This window comes from Urtica dioica, chromosome 3, assembly GCF_054948205.1.
Source record: "Urtica dioica subsp. dioica isolate 48M chromosome 3, U.dioica_male_clone48M_v1_H2, whole genome shotgun sequence".
NCBI classification, from domain to species: Eukaryota; Viridiplantae; Streptophyta; class Magnoliopsida; order Rosales; family Urticaceae; genus Urtica; species Urtica dioica.
Window position 1 is genome coordinate 40602118 of NC_142758.1, and position 17807 is coordinate 40619924.

Below are 17807 nucleotides of genomic sequence, written 5' to 3' on the forward strand. Positions count from 1 at the left end.
GTCGCCGAAATGTCGCTGGAATGGTGAATCGCTGAGGGGTTGGGATGGGCACGTGGTTTCTAAGAGCGTAGTGTAGTTTATATATATATATATATATATATATATATATATATATATATATATATATAAAATGAAATAAAAGACGGGTATATTTGAGAATGAGGTATTGTTTGTTTTTTAAGAGCTATTCACTTAAAATTGAAATTTTTAAAGGTATGCTCTAAACACTTTCAATTTTTAAGGGTAGAAAGTTAAATTACTCCTACTAAAAGCGTCCAAAAACATAGTTGGAGTGATTGGAGCTATCATACTAAAAATAGATTGGGCCCATTTCCCGTAATAATTAGGGTGATTGGACCCATCCTACTAAAAATAGATTGGGCCCAGTAATTAAAATTATACTCAATAGAAGCCCAATGTGACTGCTTATCTTACCAATAATTGGGCCGGGCCTGGAGTAAAGGGATCGATAATGCCATACATAATCTTTCAATTTGTTTCCTTTGATATTATCGTAGAATAAATTAGGACCTGAACCAAAAGAGACTATTTGTTTTCTTTTAGAGGCAAAACTAATTAATAAACAATTAAAGGACCACGAAATACGAATTGTATCAGTAAATTAAATTAAACTCGAACTAGTATTTACTTTTACTCGTGTGCGTGTGTGTGTATATATATACATATATACCTTGCCAAAGTCTCGAAGGTTAACATAACTATTGCTTTTCAAGTCTTGAAATCTTGGCGCTCTTTTGCTCCGATAACTCTGGGTAAAGTTTAGTTTTTCTCATTCTTTCTTTTCTATTTCTCTATCAACTTATCGCAGCTAAAATTTTCATTCTGTTTTTTCTTTAGTCAATAAATTTAGGTAATCATCATCGCCACAAAACAGTATATCATTAAAAAAAGAAAAAAAATTACGTTATTCACGAAGTAGAGAGATTATTAGCTGGATATATATTTGCGACTGGACTATTAAAACTCCACTATCTTAAGAAGCAATAGGTCATATATTCCCAAAATTTATTTATAGAAAGAAACTGAACCTTTACGCAGATGCGATTTTTATTGGCTGTTTGTTTCTCATATCATCGACTGACAATAAAATTAACGCCACACACACAAAACCCTAAACCTACGATTAGTTACGAAAAAAACGTAAATTATCTAGCTACTGCAGACATATTAATTTGTGGATTTGTAATTGATTAGGCTGGACAGAGAAAATCAAGGTTTATTTTTTTTTTCAATTAATTACACATGGCTTCACTTGGGCGTTGCTTTGGCGTCTCCGGGGTCGAGTCTGAAGGCTTATCATGCACCAGCTTCATTGTTTTCATTATCGCCAAGGTAATTATTTACAAACTAAAAATTCCAATATGTTAATTTGTTCATCTCTAAACTGTCAACCATAGTATTCCCAGATCTACAGTTGGGCAAAATTTTATGGTTTTTATATCTTAACAATATTTAAAGATTTTTTTTTTTTTTTTTTTGGGTTTCAATATCCTAGATTAATAATTTTCCTATTTGAAGTTGTAAGAAGTTGGTAACGTTTTATGCATTGCATAATTGATCAATTAATTACTTGGATTTTTATTATAATGAATATTTTATTTTCATATTTGACTTGGATTATTATTATATATAAACAGGTCAGATCATTGTTTGGAAACAATCCCCATAGAGCCTCTCCTTTGGCTACAGAAGTACAGAAACCAAATACTCTTAATTATGTTTACATGGATGATGAGAATGAAGAAGATGATTATGACAATACCTGCCCAATCTGTTTTGAAGGTATAAACTTCTTTGAAATCTATGATCATATCTACGTAAGATAAATTCAATTTTGTTTGCGTTAGTTAGATATTATTATTATTATTATTATTATTATTATTATTATTATTATTATTATTATTGTTGTTGTTGTTGTTGTTGTTGTTGTTGTTGTTGTTGTTGTTTAGGTTTTCTAGCCATATACCAGCGAAACAAAAAATAAAAAAAATAATAGCGATAATTAGACCACTAGATCAATAGTCCATCATCTTTTAAAATTTAGTTCGAGTTTCATATTATTAAAAAAAAAAAATTGTCCATGCAGTAAATTAAATAACCAAAGATAATTTAATTAGCTATTTAGTTAAATTAATTTGCTGCGAGTAATAAACTATTTTATTTAATAAAATGAAAGTTTGACAAAATTTTTAAAAGAAACTTGTGGAATGACTAGCTAGTTGCAACAAATTCTTGTAAATAATAATAATGAATTATAGCAAAATAGTTAAATATAGTCATTGTGTCTTTAATCACCAATTAAATGTATATACAAAATATCAACCATCTAAACCTCACAAAAAAAATCCAAAATAGCTATTATTGTTTAGCCAATGAACATGACTCAAATAATGAGTAGTTATCTACTGAATTTTATTTTTTATGCATAAAAAAAGCTACTGTATTCATCCATTTTGCTGTCTTGCATGAAACATATATATTACTATTAATTTACCCTTTGTTTTTTAAATATTTTGAATTTGGTATTTTGCAGCGTACACAGCAGATAATCCTAAGATGGTAACAAAATGTTGTCATCATTACCATCTTGGCTGTGTTTACGAGTGGATGGAGAGAAGCAATCTTTGTCCAACCTGTAACCGAGTATGATCAATTATTTCTCGCTTAATTACACTATTTTTTTATTAATATTTTTATTTTTGTATTTTGTACATTTTGTTAATCTAGCTAATAGCGTTTAATTAATTGGTGATTTTATTTTTTTTAAAGTAAGAGAAAAAAAATGTATCCACATTGAGATTATGTAAATTAAGTTTTGAAAAAAAGAGGAAAAACTAACAATATTTTTTTTTCTTCAGGTGATTGAAGTTGAGGAACTGAGTTCATTATTCAAACAAATATAGAAATAGTGAGCACAACCACTAAACACGATACGTAATTTTGTTATTCCTATAGATAAATAATGCAGATGAATCTTGTTTTATTTTACGTAGAGCTATGCAAATAATATTATATCAATATATTTAAAGATGTGTTTCTAAATAGCTTTTTATTCATTCTAATATCAGTTTATTTGAATTATTTTTTTTTACCTCTTAATTTTACAGTATGTTTAACTTTGCCTTTGTTTACCTCTTATTTGTATTACTAGTATATATATGTATATATTATTATGATCGGAATTTCATAACGCCGAATATCACTAAGAAACGAACAAGAACATAAACTAAGTTCCGAATACCGACTAGCATAATCCTAAAACATGGAGAAATCCTTGGTAATAAAAGACGAGTCAAATCGAATAAGCTTAAGTTGGCAACGTAAACACCGTTAACCAACTCAGTAACCATTAAGCGGTTACGAGAGCAGTTATTTATCACATATCGAACGGTTTAGGGCATGTTTTCTACAGACAGATTGGATAAAAAGAGCTCTACATTGTATTTTCACTAGGATCGAACCCCTTAACAATTGCTTTTGTATTGAGATTCGTCTAATATAAGAATAGTCTGATCTTTATATTTAACATAATTTGATAGCCGGTTTGGCATTTGTTGTATAATTGTCGAGATAATTGTTGTACATATTTTCTGACATCAATATATATATATATATATATATATATATATATATATATATATATATATATATATCAATCTGATATTTTCTCTAGCAGATTAAAAGAATCATAAATCCATCAAAATATGTAAACTGAAATAACCAATGGAATTAATTTGATAGTCGAGTTTATTTTAATACTTAAGTTGTTGCTATAAGTGAAAGCTACAAAAAGAAGTATTAGGTGTCAAGTTCCAAACTAGAGGCTAATTTGTCCAGGGACTTGTATCTATAATTATATACAGCAAAATCCACGTGAATATACATGATAAAAATGCCCTTCCAAATATTGTTTTTCGTGAAGAAAACAAGTCATAGCTATATGGTCAACACTTCCCTAAAAAAAAAAAAAAAAAAAAGAGAAATTGTCTCATTTGCCACCAATTTCATAATATTTTCCCACTTTCCACCAAAAGACTAATTTTTCCCAAAATGCCACCATCTATGTCAACAATGTTGACATCTATTTTTACCCTTCACTATGAGATGTCAACATTGTTGACATAGATGTCAACAATGTTGACATCTCGGTGGAATTTTGGGAAAAATTAGTCTTTTGGTGGAAAGTGAGAAAATGTTATGAAATTAGTGGTAAATGGGGCAATTTCTCAAAAAAAAAAAAAAAAAAAAAAAGCTATATGGTCAACACTTACACAAAGTAGCTACATATAGTGCCTATATAATAATAATTAATCAGCTAAATAGCCAAATTAAATATTTAGAATTTGATAAATAACCAACGTTTAGTAAATCTTAGATAAATAGTTACAGTTTTTTTTTTATTTACAACGCAAATTGACGAATATATTCTGTAAATCATTCCTGCCCAAAACTTATTATGTTCTGATTTTAATTTTAAAAAAATTATAAAAATCGGACAGTTAATATTCCGCATATCAAAGAATTAAAGATGACTAAATCAATAATCACACGCAAGGTATTCATTCGACATCATTTGCATTTCCAGGAAAAAAAAGTAGAAGACGAAGGAGAAGATCTGCGTGGCTGTGAGAGTGAGACCTCCGGTATCCAGCGCCTACTCTTCGTCGTGACGATCGTCCAGCGCCTTCTCTCTTGCACGAGGTTTTCTCAACGCAAAGGATGGATTCGATGGTCACTTTTTCTGAGCGACGAACCAGTCTGGTGGCACTGGCAACCATTTTTCCTGACGAGCCAACATTTTTGTCCGATCTACCCAGCAAGTCTTCGTGTGTTTCAGATCCACATCTCTTCTTTTAGATCTAGGTGTTCCATCGTGATAATCTTAATCGCTTCTCTTGCAAGAGGCTTCCTTGACGCAAAGGACGGACTCGACAACCACTTTTTTCGAGCGACGAATCAGTCCGGTGGGAGAGCCAATCTTAGTCTCTGATCTTAGCGCTGCAAGTCTTTGCATCTTCCACATCGCCGTCGTTCATGAGATTTCATTTTTTTCATCCGTTCATGAGTTTTGTGTCGTCTGTAAATAATTTAGGTTGAAACACCATATTTGTTTGATATTTAGTTGGAATTGAGTTTGCATTCGATATTTAGTTGGGATTGAGATAGAATTTTTGTTTGGTCTTATGTTGGAATTGAGATTGAGTTCTTGATTGTATTTGAGTTGAAATTATGATTATATTTGAGTTGAAAATTGAGATTATGTTTTGAATTATGTTTATTAGATTCCATGTCGTCAAATACTACTAGTTCTAGCAGTAGCGGTAAAAAGAGAACTAGAAAACAACTAGAACTAAATCCCGCTGAGAAAGGAAAAAGAAGAAATACTCTTATGAGGGTTGATAAGGTTAAAACTCTTGGTAAAAAATTATGTATAAAATTTGATGATAAATGGAAACCAATGGGGAAGGAAGGTCACGAGTTGTCAAGCTACTTTGGCGTGTTAGCTAGAGAACACGTTCCACTTACAATTCGCGATTGGAGATGTAAAGAGAATAACCAAATTAAAGAACGAATTTAAAACAAAATGCAAGAAGGATTTACGATTCCTATCGAACAAGAGCACAATTGCCTTATGAGAGTGGGAGACGCGGCAAGATTATTTCTTCGTGAGTTATACAACGATCTACTCAAAGACACGATCAACGAACCGAGCATCTTAAAGAGACCGGCTTGTGTTTTGAAATTCTACACAACTATCACCAAAGATGATAGGATAGCATTTGTTGAGTATAGACGAATCATTCAAACAGACATCGGAACATGGGAAAGAAAATACCGGAAAAATTGTGTACAAATCTCGAACATGCCGAAATGGATATCGAAAACTTGATCAAGAAAATGTTAGATTTATTTATTATTTTAGTTATTCCATACGTAATTAATTTTTAATTTATTGTATAATTACTTCTTACTAGCACGGCGAAACGGGAGAATGGCCAACAAAAGAGGAATTATGGATTGACTCGCGAATGAAAGACGCAAATAAATACAAGGATGACAAAGACAAACCAATGGGAGAAAATCGTAAGTTCTTTACCTTTGTTATAACAACTAATCTTGTAATTTTATTTTTGCAAATGATTTTATGTGTAGAAAATGTTATCTCAACAAGCAACAGAAGGGATATGGGTGTCGAAAACGGGAAAAAACTTATTGCAAGAAGCTTTGGGAACTTCACGAGTTTGCGGTCAATCCAAGCACACTTCGCGTTTCAAGTACTTTGTTCCTCCAACCCAGAATGAAGAAGTAATTAAGATGCGTCGCAAAATGAATGAGTTGAAATCTTTGGTAATGAAAGCGTTAAGTGGACATGGTAGTATGAATGTTAGAGATGCTAATGTTGAGTCGCCTAGTGTCGAACGCGTGGAAGAGAATCTCAATGAGAAGGTTGTTGATGATGAAGAGAGGGCTAATGTTGAAGACCACGTCAATGAAGCGGTCTCTTTAGGTATCTTCATTTTTTAATTTTTTTTTTTATCTAATCTAGTAATAAAGCTAAATGTTTTAATATTAAGTTATTGACATTGTTCGTGATTTACTTAGAACAATATGATGTTGTCGTGAATGTGTATGTTGGTGATCGTCCAAAAATCGATCCTATAATTGTTGAAAAATCCAAAAGTGTTCGTGCTAGTTTCTCTTTGAATCCGACCAGACCGGTGACACCGAGTTCGGATGAAAGCGCCGAGTGTCTTCTTCTCATTGATGATTTTGTGAAAGGAGGCACGATTCATGTTGCGAATAGGCAAGCGTACATGAATGGGGGCGTAGTTCACTTCTCACCTTCGAAGGAAGGAAATGTACGCGTGACCGTTTTAAGAGTTTTGATTAAAAAAGCCAAATTGTCAATTCTCATCGAAGAAGCTAAAACCACTGACGATGCCATATGGAGGTTTGTCTCGTGGCCAAAGAGATTGATAGAATTGGACATGGCAAAAGAGAGTCGCGGTCCGGTTGTCAAACAACTCTCAAAGCTCGATTTTGAGAGTGAACCTAGCATCGATAATGGTAAGAAGATTCCATACAAGGTGATTAATGTCAAGTTTCGATTGCTCGCTAAACATGCCCACAAAGTAATGTTACCACAAGGGGATGTAATTACGGTCAAGGTTAGAGCAAGTCTCACCGCTATCCCGATTCTGATGTTATTTGTTGATGTTTCCGGTTTTTTGCTATACGAGAAAATTGGTGCGAGATGCATAACAGTTTTTATGGAGTACGTTTTTCCTTTATATGCTTTTTTAAATATCAATATTCAATATTTAGTGTTTTGATCAATTTAATACTTATTTTTCATAGTTATCTATGCTCAAGAGTAGAAAAAAAAAAGAAGAAGAGTCAATACTATTGTTTTGTAGATCCGGGCTTAAGTTCTCACATCATAAACAATGATGATGATGGTTATTTGTCCAAACGAGTAAAAGACGTTGGAAACGTGGTATGACAAAGCAAATTTGGTCAGCTAACTTTGATTCCATACAATAAAAATGAGCATTGGATGGTCGTTGTCCTCGACTTTTGGAGAGATGGTGCTATGTTCTTCGAAACCATAGAGAAATAAAATCCCAACTGATTTAACTCGACTGATTAAAAAGGTAATGTTTTGTTTTCATGAACTCTCTTTATTATACATCACTCTATTTTTTTTTTCTCTTATGGTTTCCGTGTTGTGGGTTTTATATGGATTTCATACTCGAGCACCAAGACACCCAAAGTAACGGTCAATAAACCTATATGCAGACTTGCAACGCTCCAAGACAATCCGAAAATACGGAATGCGGGTATTTTGTGCTATCTTATATGCACGATATAGTTGTATGAGGTGTAAGAAAATCATAAACTAAGAAATCTTATACACCGTAGGACCACGGTCACTCGACATCTGAATATAAACAGCTAAGGAGATAAATCGAAGACCTCATCCAAGAAGGGGAATTGAAAGAGTTCGTACTCGAGATGCTCGTCAACGCCAATGCCTCCGTAAGCCAATCGGTCATAGCGGTTTGCCAAGAAAACAACGGCCGGCTAGCTCCCCTCAATATCGTCACCTAGACATCTAAATGGTTTTATTTATTTTTTCGCTTTTAATAAATTCATGCCTCGGGACGAGACATTGTGATCCCGCATGAATATGAGGTGAAATCTGTACGGATTAATAAATATCAAATTCCTTTTTTATAGATAAAGGTAGACACGATCCTGCACGTTAGCTTTTACGCCATGCGCTACTTTATCCATTTTATAGATCCTGATCCTGCGTCCCGCGCTCCTAAAAGTGCATTCAGAGGTTCTCCTAGGCCTCCACATCAACTATAAATACCCCCCTTAGAGAGGGTAAGAGACACATTCATTCCTCATCAAGATTACTCGCTCTTAGATTTCTGACACGATCCTTTCATTCATTCCTCCTCATTCATCCCTTCAGGATTTTGCCCCAAATAGCCTACACACACGCATTGAACTACGTCATGACTTGATCCCGCAACTCGGATACATACGCAGCTCACAAGAAGCGCAATCACACCTCAGAGAATGCCTCCGGACTAGAGGAACGACAACTCGAGACTTTAGAGTTCCCACACTTGGCTAGGGTGCGGCCTCTTGGTCCGACCTTGAGTCAAAACGCCCAAAGCTTTCCACGTTGCTAATTTTCGTTGACAACAACGAGCGAGTTATACAACGGATAAAATATCCATTGTAGAATATCTGGCCGCAATGAGAAATACACATCGCCACGACGAGAATTAGGACAGAACCCAGGTATTTCTCGCCGTGGCAGCGTATATTTTTTTGCCGCAGCGAGATAGTTATGCAACATATTACTTATCCATTGTAGAATACCTCGCCGCGGCGAAAAATTTTAAATTTTTTGAAAATTGTACAACGGAACCATACCGTTGTTGAAGCTTCTACAACAGATGCGTAAGTGTTGTAGAAGCCGTGAAACTTCTACAAGGGATATCTAAGTGTTGTAGAAGCTTCTACAACGCTAGATTATACAATGCTTATTAGGCGTTGTAGAATCATTCTACAACCGTTTTTCAGCGTTGTAGGATCCCAATTTTGTAGTAGTGAGGCTATTCACAAGAGTATGGCTTGTGTTATAAAGAGAATTTTGTGCCGATTGCGAAGATGATGACGATCTGCACTCTGATCACAGTGGCTTCTATTCATTGGTGGAAGATATCTCATATGGATGTGAAGAATACTTTCTTGTATGGTGATCTTCACGGAGGTCTACATGACACCGACTCCGGGTGTTGCGCACCAGTCCGGTCATGTGTACAAGCTGCGCAAAGCTCTCTATAGTCTCAAACAAGCTCCCCGAGCTTGGTTTGAGAAGTTCTCCACTGTGATTACCTCTCTTGGCTTTCTCCATAGTCAGCATGACACTACCTTGTTTGTCAAGCATACAAGTACAGTTCGTATTTTTCTGTCCTTATATGTTGATGATATGATTATTACCGGCTACGATTATGATATGGGATTGAATCTTTGAAGTATGACTTGGCTCGGTGCTTTGCTATGAAAGATCTGTGTTCATTGCGTTACTTTCTGAGTATCAAGATGGTCTTATCCTCGAAGGACTACCTCCTATCTCAGTCAAAGTATATATCAGATCTTTTTGAGCGCGCTCGTCACTGACAACATGACTGTTGACACTTCACTTGAAACCAAATGTCGCTACTCTCCATCTGACGGGTCTCCTCTACTCAATCCTATTCTATACCGCACGGTGGTAGGGAGCTTGGTTTATCTAACGATTACTCGTCCTGACATTGCGTATGTTGTTCATGTAATTAGTCGGTTTGTCACTGCTCCTACCACAGTTCATTGGACTGCCATTCTTCGCATTGTCAAGTATCTTCGTGGTACTCAGTTTCAGAGTCTACTGTTTCCTTCCTCGCCTTCATTAGAGTTGCGTGCCTACTCTAATACAAATTTCATTTCTTATTCAACCGCTCATGTACATGTAAAGGGTTGGTTAGGGGATGAGGAATTCGCACACCAATTAGCGTTATTATGGGATTCCAAGGGAACACTTTTTTTAAGACGATTGGGCTAGTGATCCTATTGATCGCAAGTCCGCCACTGGATTCTGTATTTTCTTTGGCGATTCACTCATAAGCAGGATGTCATTTCTCTCTTTACCACTGAAGCTGAGTATAGCGCTATGACCATGACTACATGTGAGATTATTTGGTTGCGCTGGTTACTTGCTGATCTGGGTGTCACTCTTCATTATCCTACTCCGTTATACTGTGATAATCAGAGTGCCATCCATATTTCTCGTAGCTTGATTTTTCATGAACGAACTAAGCATATTGAGTTTGATCGTCATGTCACTCGCCATCATTTACAACTTGGTACGATCGCATTGCGCTATGTTCCCTCGTCATTTCAAATAGCTGATTTGTTCACGAAGGCTCACTGCACTTCGCATTTCTGCTTCTTAGCTGACAAATTATCAATGTTTATAAATGTAGCATTGTGAGTTTGAAGGGGAATATTAGAAAAGTATATTTTTCATTATTATATTTATGTAGGATTATTTCAGCTTTTTATATACTTATTGTTTTAGGGTTATATGCCCAGACTATTATATTTATTCTTTCACATTTCATATTTCAGACTCTTTTTTTTTTAATCCCTAAATCTTTAAATCTAATGCATATCTATGATCAAAATTAATAATAAAAAAAAAAAAAAAAATAATCACCTAAAACGTTAACACAAATTCAATGATGTTTATGAATTCATCAGGCCGGATATTCACTTAAATTTATTACAATAATTAATCCTAGAAAAATGGGAGGACATATATAGTACTCCAACATTTTTCATGAAAAAAAAAACACGCATACACAGCTAGATATATATAGATATTGATATACCATGCGCTCAAACATCAATTTTTCTTGGTCTATACATTATATATTTGGATCTTCAAAACATCCATGGTGGTACGAATAGAGTGGCTCTAGGGTTAGGTCTAGATCGTTCCTCCTTGAACATTCCGGAGCTTCCTCGATATTATTGTACATACTAGTGCTACACATTGCAATAACAATAATATTAATAAATAATAAAAAAAAACAATTTTCTATAAAGGACTAATAAATATTAACAGATCCAAGAAATAACTTTTAAATAAATGAATTTTTTCATAGTACATCTATAAAAAAAAATTATACTATAACAGTTGAAACTTGAAAGTGCAAACTGCCAAATTTCACATAGTACATAGGCAGATGCAAAAGTGTTGTCAATTCGTCTACAGTATAATAAATTTTATTTGTACCTACTTTATCTATGCTATAGCTAATGATCCTATACAATGATCATATGGTGAATATACTATATTGAATATAACGAGTACTATGATCTCCTCAAAATTGTCTTTGATTAGCTATGTATAATTATATATATTTTTAAATTAGGGCGTAGTTTCTAGGTCTCTTCCGTGGCCTCGCCGCTAATATTTGGTAAACTAGAAATAACTCAAGACTGAATAAATCAAATGATTGACCACTGAACCAAGGACTAGTTATATGTTATTATTACAGTGTGGTTAAATATACACAAATGATAGATCACATGTCATGCCATTTGATGAGTTTGATATAACTACTAGTTGATTGGAATTTTATAGCTAGAGCACCTAATCTATGAGATTTTAGGGAAACTATGAAATAAATGTTTACCTCATATTTAAGCAGGGAATAATTGAGGTCGGAGGTATCATAGAGGAGGCATTTGCCACATGGGTTTGTCGCTGCCATTGCTTCTGGGCAACAATTTTCTCCTTTTCTTGGATCTATAGGAAATTAACATAAAAAAAATTGTTATTAATAGAATGTAATACCAAACAAGAATGAACATTCAATAACAATTTTAGTGGATGCATGCATGTCACTCTCTTTTAGTTAGATGGTCAATAGTACATGTTTTGACACAGTCACTACTACAAATTCAATTTTCTGATCGGATAGAATATTAAGTGCGACATGTCGTACCTAAAAATCGTATCTAAGCACATAGTAGATGCGACCTATCGCATCGGATACCCATCCAGATAACTAAATATTTCGCTGAAGTTAAATGGTATTCAGTGCGAGATTATCGCACCGGATATGATTTTTTCGCACCTAATACCTTTAAGTGCAACAAAACTTTAAATGCAACGATTGTCGCACCGAAAAGTTTCAAAATTTAAAACGGTCTGAGTAAGCTCCCCAAAATTTATTCGCTGTGTAAATTCATATTGGGTGCGACGGTTGGTGCGACATGTCGCACCGAATAATCTGGGTATTATAAATACCTGAGTCCTCTTCTTCCTCGCCCGATATCTCCACCTCTCTCTGTCTCTCTCTCTGTCTCTCTCTAAGCTCTGTAACTCCCTCTCTCTCTCTCTGCAACTCCGTCTCTCTCTCTCTCTCTCTCTCTCTCTCTCTCTCTCTCTCTCTCTCTCTCTCTCTCTGCAACTCTTTCTCTAGCGAGCTCGACCTCGGCCCTACCCCGCTCGCAATCACCCGATGTCGTGAACCACGCCGTCCTCCTCCGGCGAACCCTCCTCGGCGATCTCCAGCCCCCTGCCCAGCCCTCCGCCGTGAACCACGCCGTCCTCCTCTGGCGAGCCCTCCTCGGCCGATTCCGGTAAGCTCATCTCTCTCTCTGTCTCACCCTCTCTCTCAATCTCACTCTATCTCTCCGACCAGCGCTGCCGCCCAGCCCTCCCCCGACGTCCCAGCCCCCTCGCCGTCCTCGGCCCAACTCCCCTCAGCCCAACCCTCGACGGACGTATGTTTAATTAGGCTGGATTTGTATATTTAATTTATATAAGAATTCTATTTTCATAATATTATTTCTAATTTATAATTTTGTTAATATTTAATTATAGATTAATTTTGATTTGAATTTTTAATATGTAACTTGTAAATTTTTTTAAAAATTAAAATAACATCTTCGGTGCGACATGTCGCACACAATATGAAATCACCCGCCAATTTCAAGAATTTTGGCAGCAAAATAAGTGCGAAATCAGGTGCGACATGTCGCACCTAATATGAACACTTTTAGGTGCGACATGTCCCCTTTAACGATGGATTTTTAGGTGCGACATTGTTGCACCTAAAGTCGCACCTAATAAACTATTAGGTGCGACTTTTGAGGCATTTGATACGATAATTGTCTCATCGGATGCCTCTATTTGTTCTAATGAGTTAATGCGTAGCAAAGCTATGACTATATATATATATATATATATATATATATATATATATATATATATATATATATTAACATATAAGAAAAAAAGGCAAAATTATAACACATAATACCTGTTTTTCCAGCATGTTGTTTTGATCTTTCACTGTCTTCTCCTGAAGAAAAACACAATAATGGGAGCTATATATATAAAATTAAAAGCATATGGATATATTTGACATTTAAAAAAAAAGTATCTAAAACAACTTCTAAGAAATCTCTAAAATACTTCTAAATTATTTGCCAATATTTGTTTCTCAATCAGAGCTTCCTCTAAAAATATTATAGGGTCTTAAATGGCGCTACCAAAAGTACGACGGTCTCACATGTTCTCTTTGCATTATATGATTTTATCTTATATTATTCTTGAAAAAATATTATGATTTCAATGTTATTTGATATGTTCGCCCTAGCAAATAAAGTTCGATATTTATATACACCTTACCTTTTTATGGAGCTCGGATATGGTCTCTTGCATGAGTTGATTCTGCAGTACATATGAGCATAAGCTTTTTGGGTATTTAATATTTAAATGTGTCAAGAACCAAATAAAATGGGATATAATACGGTAATATACTTTTCTTGCTCGAATATTCTTGAGAGAATTATCAATTTGTTGCTCCAAATTCTGGAGTTCATTATGACCCATATGGTCTAAACCTTCTCCCAAGTAGTGCCTGAAGGTTTCAGAAAGATAATATTTTTAATTTTATAAGAGTAATGATAGACTAATAATAACAGAATAAGAAAACCTAGATGAAAATAATTTATGTACTCCCGGTTTCGTTGCAAAACATGAATTTTGGACGATAGCCTAGCAAATTCCACATTCCAGTTACTCTGCAGCATCTGAGCACATTAAAAATATAGTGCATTAGAGAAAGAAAGAAAAGTATGGCATTCTAATAATAGGTGAAACTCTATACATATATGTGTGTGTATAGGGGCTCTTTAACATAGTTTAACTTATCAAATCCTAGATGTTTCTTTTAAATGTAGAAAAGCCGTCGTGGTAACGTATAAGCATATAATTCAGAACAAAACTTAATAGATGCTTAGAATTAAAAGAATTTATGTAAAACCTGAAAGTTGGATTCAGCTTGGATTGTGGACAGTGCTCTCTCAGCATAAGAGTACTGCTCATAGCGTTCTAATATCCTCTCCATTCTGTTATATATATGTATATATATGTGATATATACATGTATATATATATGTATATATAAATATGTATATATATATATATGTATATATGTGTGTATATACATATATGTATATCACATAAACAAAAAAACAAATATAAGACTATATCTCTCCAAACCCATACGCCTACTGATTAGTACATTTTTTTTATGATAAATTAAACGAAGTACTGATCAGTATCGGTGACATATCTTTTACCTAATCCTGAACCCAAACTGAACAAGTATTACTGACAGAAAAACTAGGCAATACTTGGAATTGCTTTTTATCCATAATCCAAAAAATATAATTACTAGTCAAATCTTCCAGTTTGACTCCTGATTATTTTCACTCTATAGTTCAGAAAAAATAACCCAAAAACAAAAGAACAAAGAATGCATATATTATCTTAAAAACAAAAAAACAAAGAATGCATAGAAAAATGATGAACACCATATATAAACATAATTTTATCTTAAATAACTATGAACGTTCACATTACATGGTTATATGTAGATATATATATATATATACACATATACAGAGAGAGAGATACCCAGAATCAGTTGGGTAGTGACAGAGCTTTCCATTGGGAGTGAAGACAATAGCAGCAACTTCAGCGCCACACAAGATAGAGATCTCGTCGGCTTTCTTGAACAAACTATTTCTCCGTTTGGAAAAAGTCACTTGCCGTTTGATCTTGTTCTCTATGCGTTTCAGTTGAACCTTACCTCTTCCCATTTCTTTCTTTTTTGCTAATAATGATGCTTATATCTTGTGGGAAAATTATAGCAAAAACAAGACAAGTTCTCGACATAAAAAGAAAAAATTAATCAAACCGAAAATTCGAACCCTCCCAATTTAAGAGAGGGCTTGAAAGGGAAAGAAAAGGGTTTGTTGCCAAGTGTGACGGTGTCTCAGATAACTTGTGAAATAAAACGACGTTATGGGTTACTATATATATAGAGGAAATAAGGAAAGTTTTTCAATTGAATTATTATCGGCGGTTTTGTGTTAATTGGGACACACAGCTAATATCGTGGCTTAGAGAGATAGAGAGATAGAGAGACAGAGAGGGGTGAAAACCATGGTGGTTTTGGGAGACACGTTTCGATCTCTGATTGGCTGTCTAACTGTGTCCATGTCGTTATTGGCTGTTGAGAGAGAGAGAGAGAGAGAGAGAGAGAGAGAGATGTAATATTTCAGGGCTATAGCACGGGACCCATAATAGAGCGTTCATTGTAATGTTGACGGCAGTTAGCCAAAGATTCTTCACTTTGATCACTTTATTTTGTTTTTGTTGTTTACCCACTTGTCTTTTATTAATCCTATATTTTAAGGAGAAATTGCCACATTTACTACCATTTCAATAACGTTTTTCAATAATCCACTAAAAATTAATTTTGATCAAAAATACTACTTGACTTAGCGTGAAAAACCCAAAATATCATTCGCTTTAATATTCTTTACATTTTGATCAAAAACCAAAACTCAATTAATATTTATCTTTATTAATTATTTTTTCATTTAATTGATTTTATTTCTCTTTCTCTCTCCCTAACCGAGTTTATTCAAAATCTCACCCTTACCGATTTATCAAAATAAAGATAAATATTAATTGTTTTGGATTTTGGTCAAAATATAAGGAATATTGAAGTGAATGGTATTTTGGTTTTTTCACGTAAAACCAAGTAGTATTTTGGCCAAAATTATGTTTTAGTGGATTATTGGAAAATGTTATTGAAATAGTGGTAGATATGACAATTTCTCTATTTTAAATCGGGCCCTTTTTCTTTTAATCCTATTTTTCATATTTGATAATTAACCCAATCAAGGGCCAGGGCTAGGGCCACATATGTTGTTTTAATCTGAGTGATTTCTTTATTTTTTATTTTTAATTTTTTTTAAAATTTTTTATTATGCAGTACAATGATGGGTCCAAGCAAGGTTGAAAATACCACTATATATTGCGATTTCTTGCATTTTTTTTGGGAATTCGTATAACATCAGGTATATATTGTCCATCTTATAAAAGATAAAATATCAAGTTCATACTGTTCATTTCATAACGAACCAGACCGATTGAACCAGGCTGTAATTTATGGTCCACCGCGAAGAGATCTTTAGTGTTATATATATATATATATATATATATATATATATATATATATATATATAGATATATAGATATTAATATTATTATTATTTTGTTTCCATTTTTTTCAGGAATATTATTGTAGATATAGGCTTAAATTTCCATTTTCTTTCATATTCCTAGCTTTTCGTTCTATTTCGGCGAAGTTTGAAAATTTCCAGCGTACCACCGTGTATTTCGACAGTTGGTCATATTTTTCGGTGCGACAAAGTTTTTCCAGAATATTTAGTATAATAAGGTGAGTTAAAATATGTTACTAGAAACATATTCTGGGACTAGAAATGCTAATTAGTTTTGAACTTTGAGAAGAAAAATGATTGAAATTTAATATTAGATTTGTGAACTATGAACGATATGTTTGAAATTGTGAATCAAATTGTTGTTACGTTGATGGGCTAATTTTTGTATTTTGGGCATAAAATATTTCTAAGATATCTTATATCATGCTCCTAACATCTTGAAAAGACATGTGCTGTTTGGTTGATCGTAACAAGTTCGATTATATGATTATTTTGTGTAAGCCTGATTTATTAGTTGATATACTTCCGATTTTCTCTCCACCGAATCAAAACGAGGCGATCACATAAAGAAACTCTAGCAAGACATCGAAGTCTAGGTTTTGACTCCCATAAAAGAGAAAGTATGCCCATAGGAGCCTGGTTACACACTTAGAGTTTTTACGAAAGTATTGAGCGAAAAAATATTGTTCTTGAGTATGGTTTTATTCTGTCTTGTTCTCTCCGCCACTATTTTATGCGAGTGACAGAACAAGATTCGTATTCGTGGTATTGTAGATCACGTACAATTGTAAACGTAGATCAACCACTTGGTGAGTGAGTTGAGTGGAAGTGAGGAGACCCAAATTCAGGGGAGCCTGAGTCGTAATTCACAGGTAGTTTGAAGTAAAAGGTTTTGAAGGGTGGATCATTAAGCTAAGACCACGTTGTACTTATTTTACCACTGATAATGAATTACCTTTCCACTGGGAGTATCATCCCTCCAGATATAGGCACAATTATCTAAAATGAGTTACTGATTTTGTGTACTTGCGATATTGATAAGTAACCGATTGTTATATAACATATCAGTAATGGTGGATTAAGGAGCAAGAAAATATCATAAGA

The 17807-nt window shown here is 34.0% G+C and overlaps 1 protein-coding gene across 1 annotated transcript; it reads right to left on the reverse strand.

The window, feature by feature from the left end:
* Positions 1–10849: 10849 nt before the first annotated feature.
* LOC149402781 (agamous-like MADS-box protein AP1) lies at positions 10850–15527 on the reverse strand. The gene is made up of 8 exons (XM_089610232.1): positions 15085–15527; positions 14430–14514; positions 14123–14196; positions 13925–14024; positions 13793–13834; positions 13422–13463; positions 11787–11899; positions 10850–11133 (listed from the first exon to the last, which is right to left on the reverse strand). The coding sequence occupies exons 1-8, from the start codon at positions 15267–15269 to the stop codon at positions 11013–11015; spliced, it is 762 nt and encodes a 253-aa protein (XP_089466358.1). The 5' UTR covers positions 15270–15527; the 3' UTR covers positions 10850–11012.
* Between the last annotated feature and the right edge of the window lie 2280 nt (positions 15528–17807).

What these genes read in the sequence shown, in the direction of transcription:
- LOC149402781 (XM_089610232.1), bottom strand. Translation starts at nt 15,269, where the DNA reads ATGGGAAGAGGTAAGGTTCAACTGAAACGCATAGAGAACAAGATCAAA. An exon ending in CACTACCCAACTGATTCTGG is followed by an intron (nt 14,515 to 15,084) that starts GTATCTCTCTCT and finishes TATATATAACAG; the next exon opens with AATGGAGAGGATATTAGAAC. An exon ending in ACAACATGCTGGAAAAACAG is followed by an intron (nt 11,900 to 13,421) that starts GTATTATGTGTT and finishes AATTTCCTATAG; the next exon opens with ATCCAAGAAAAGGAGAAAAT.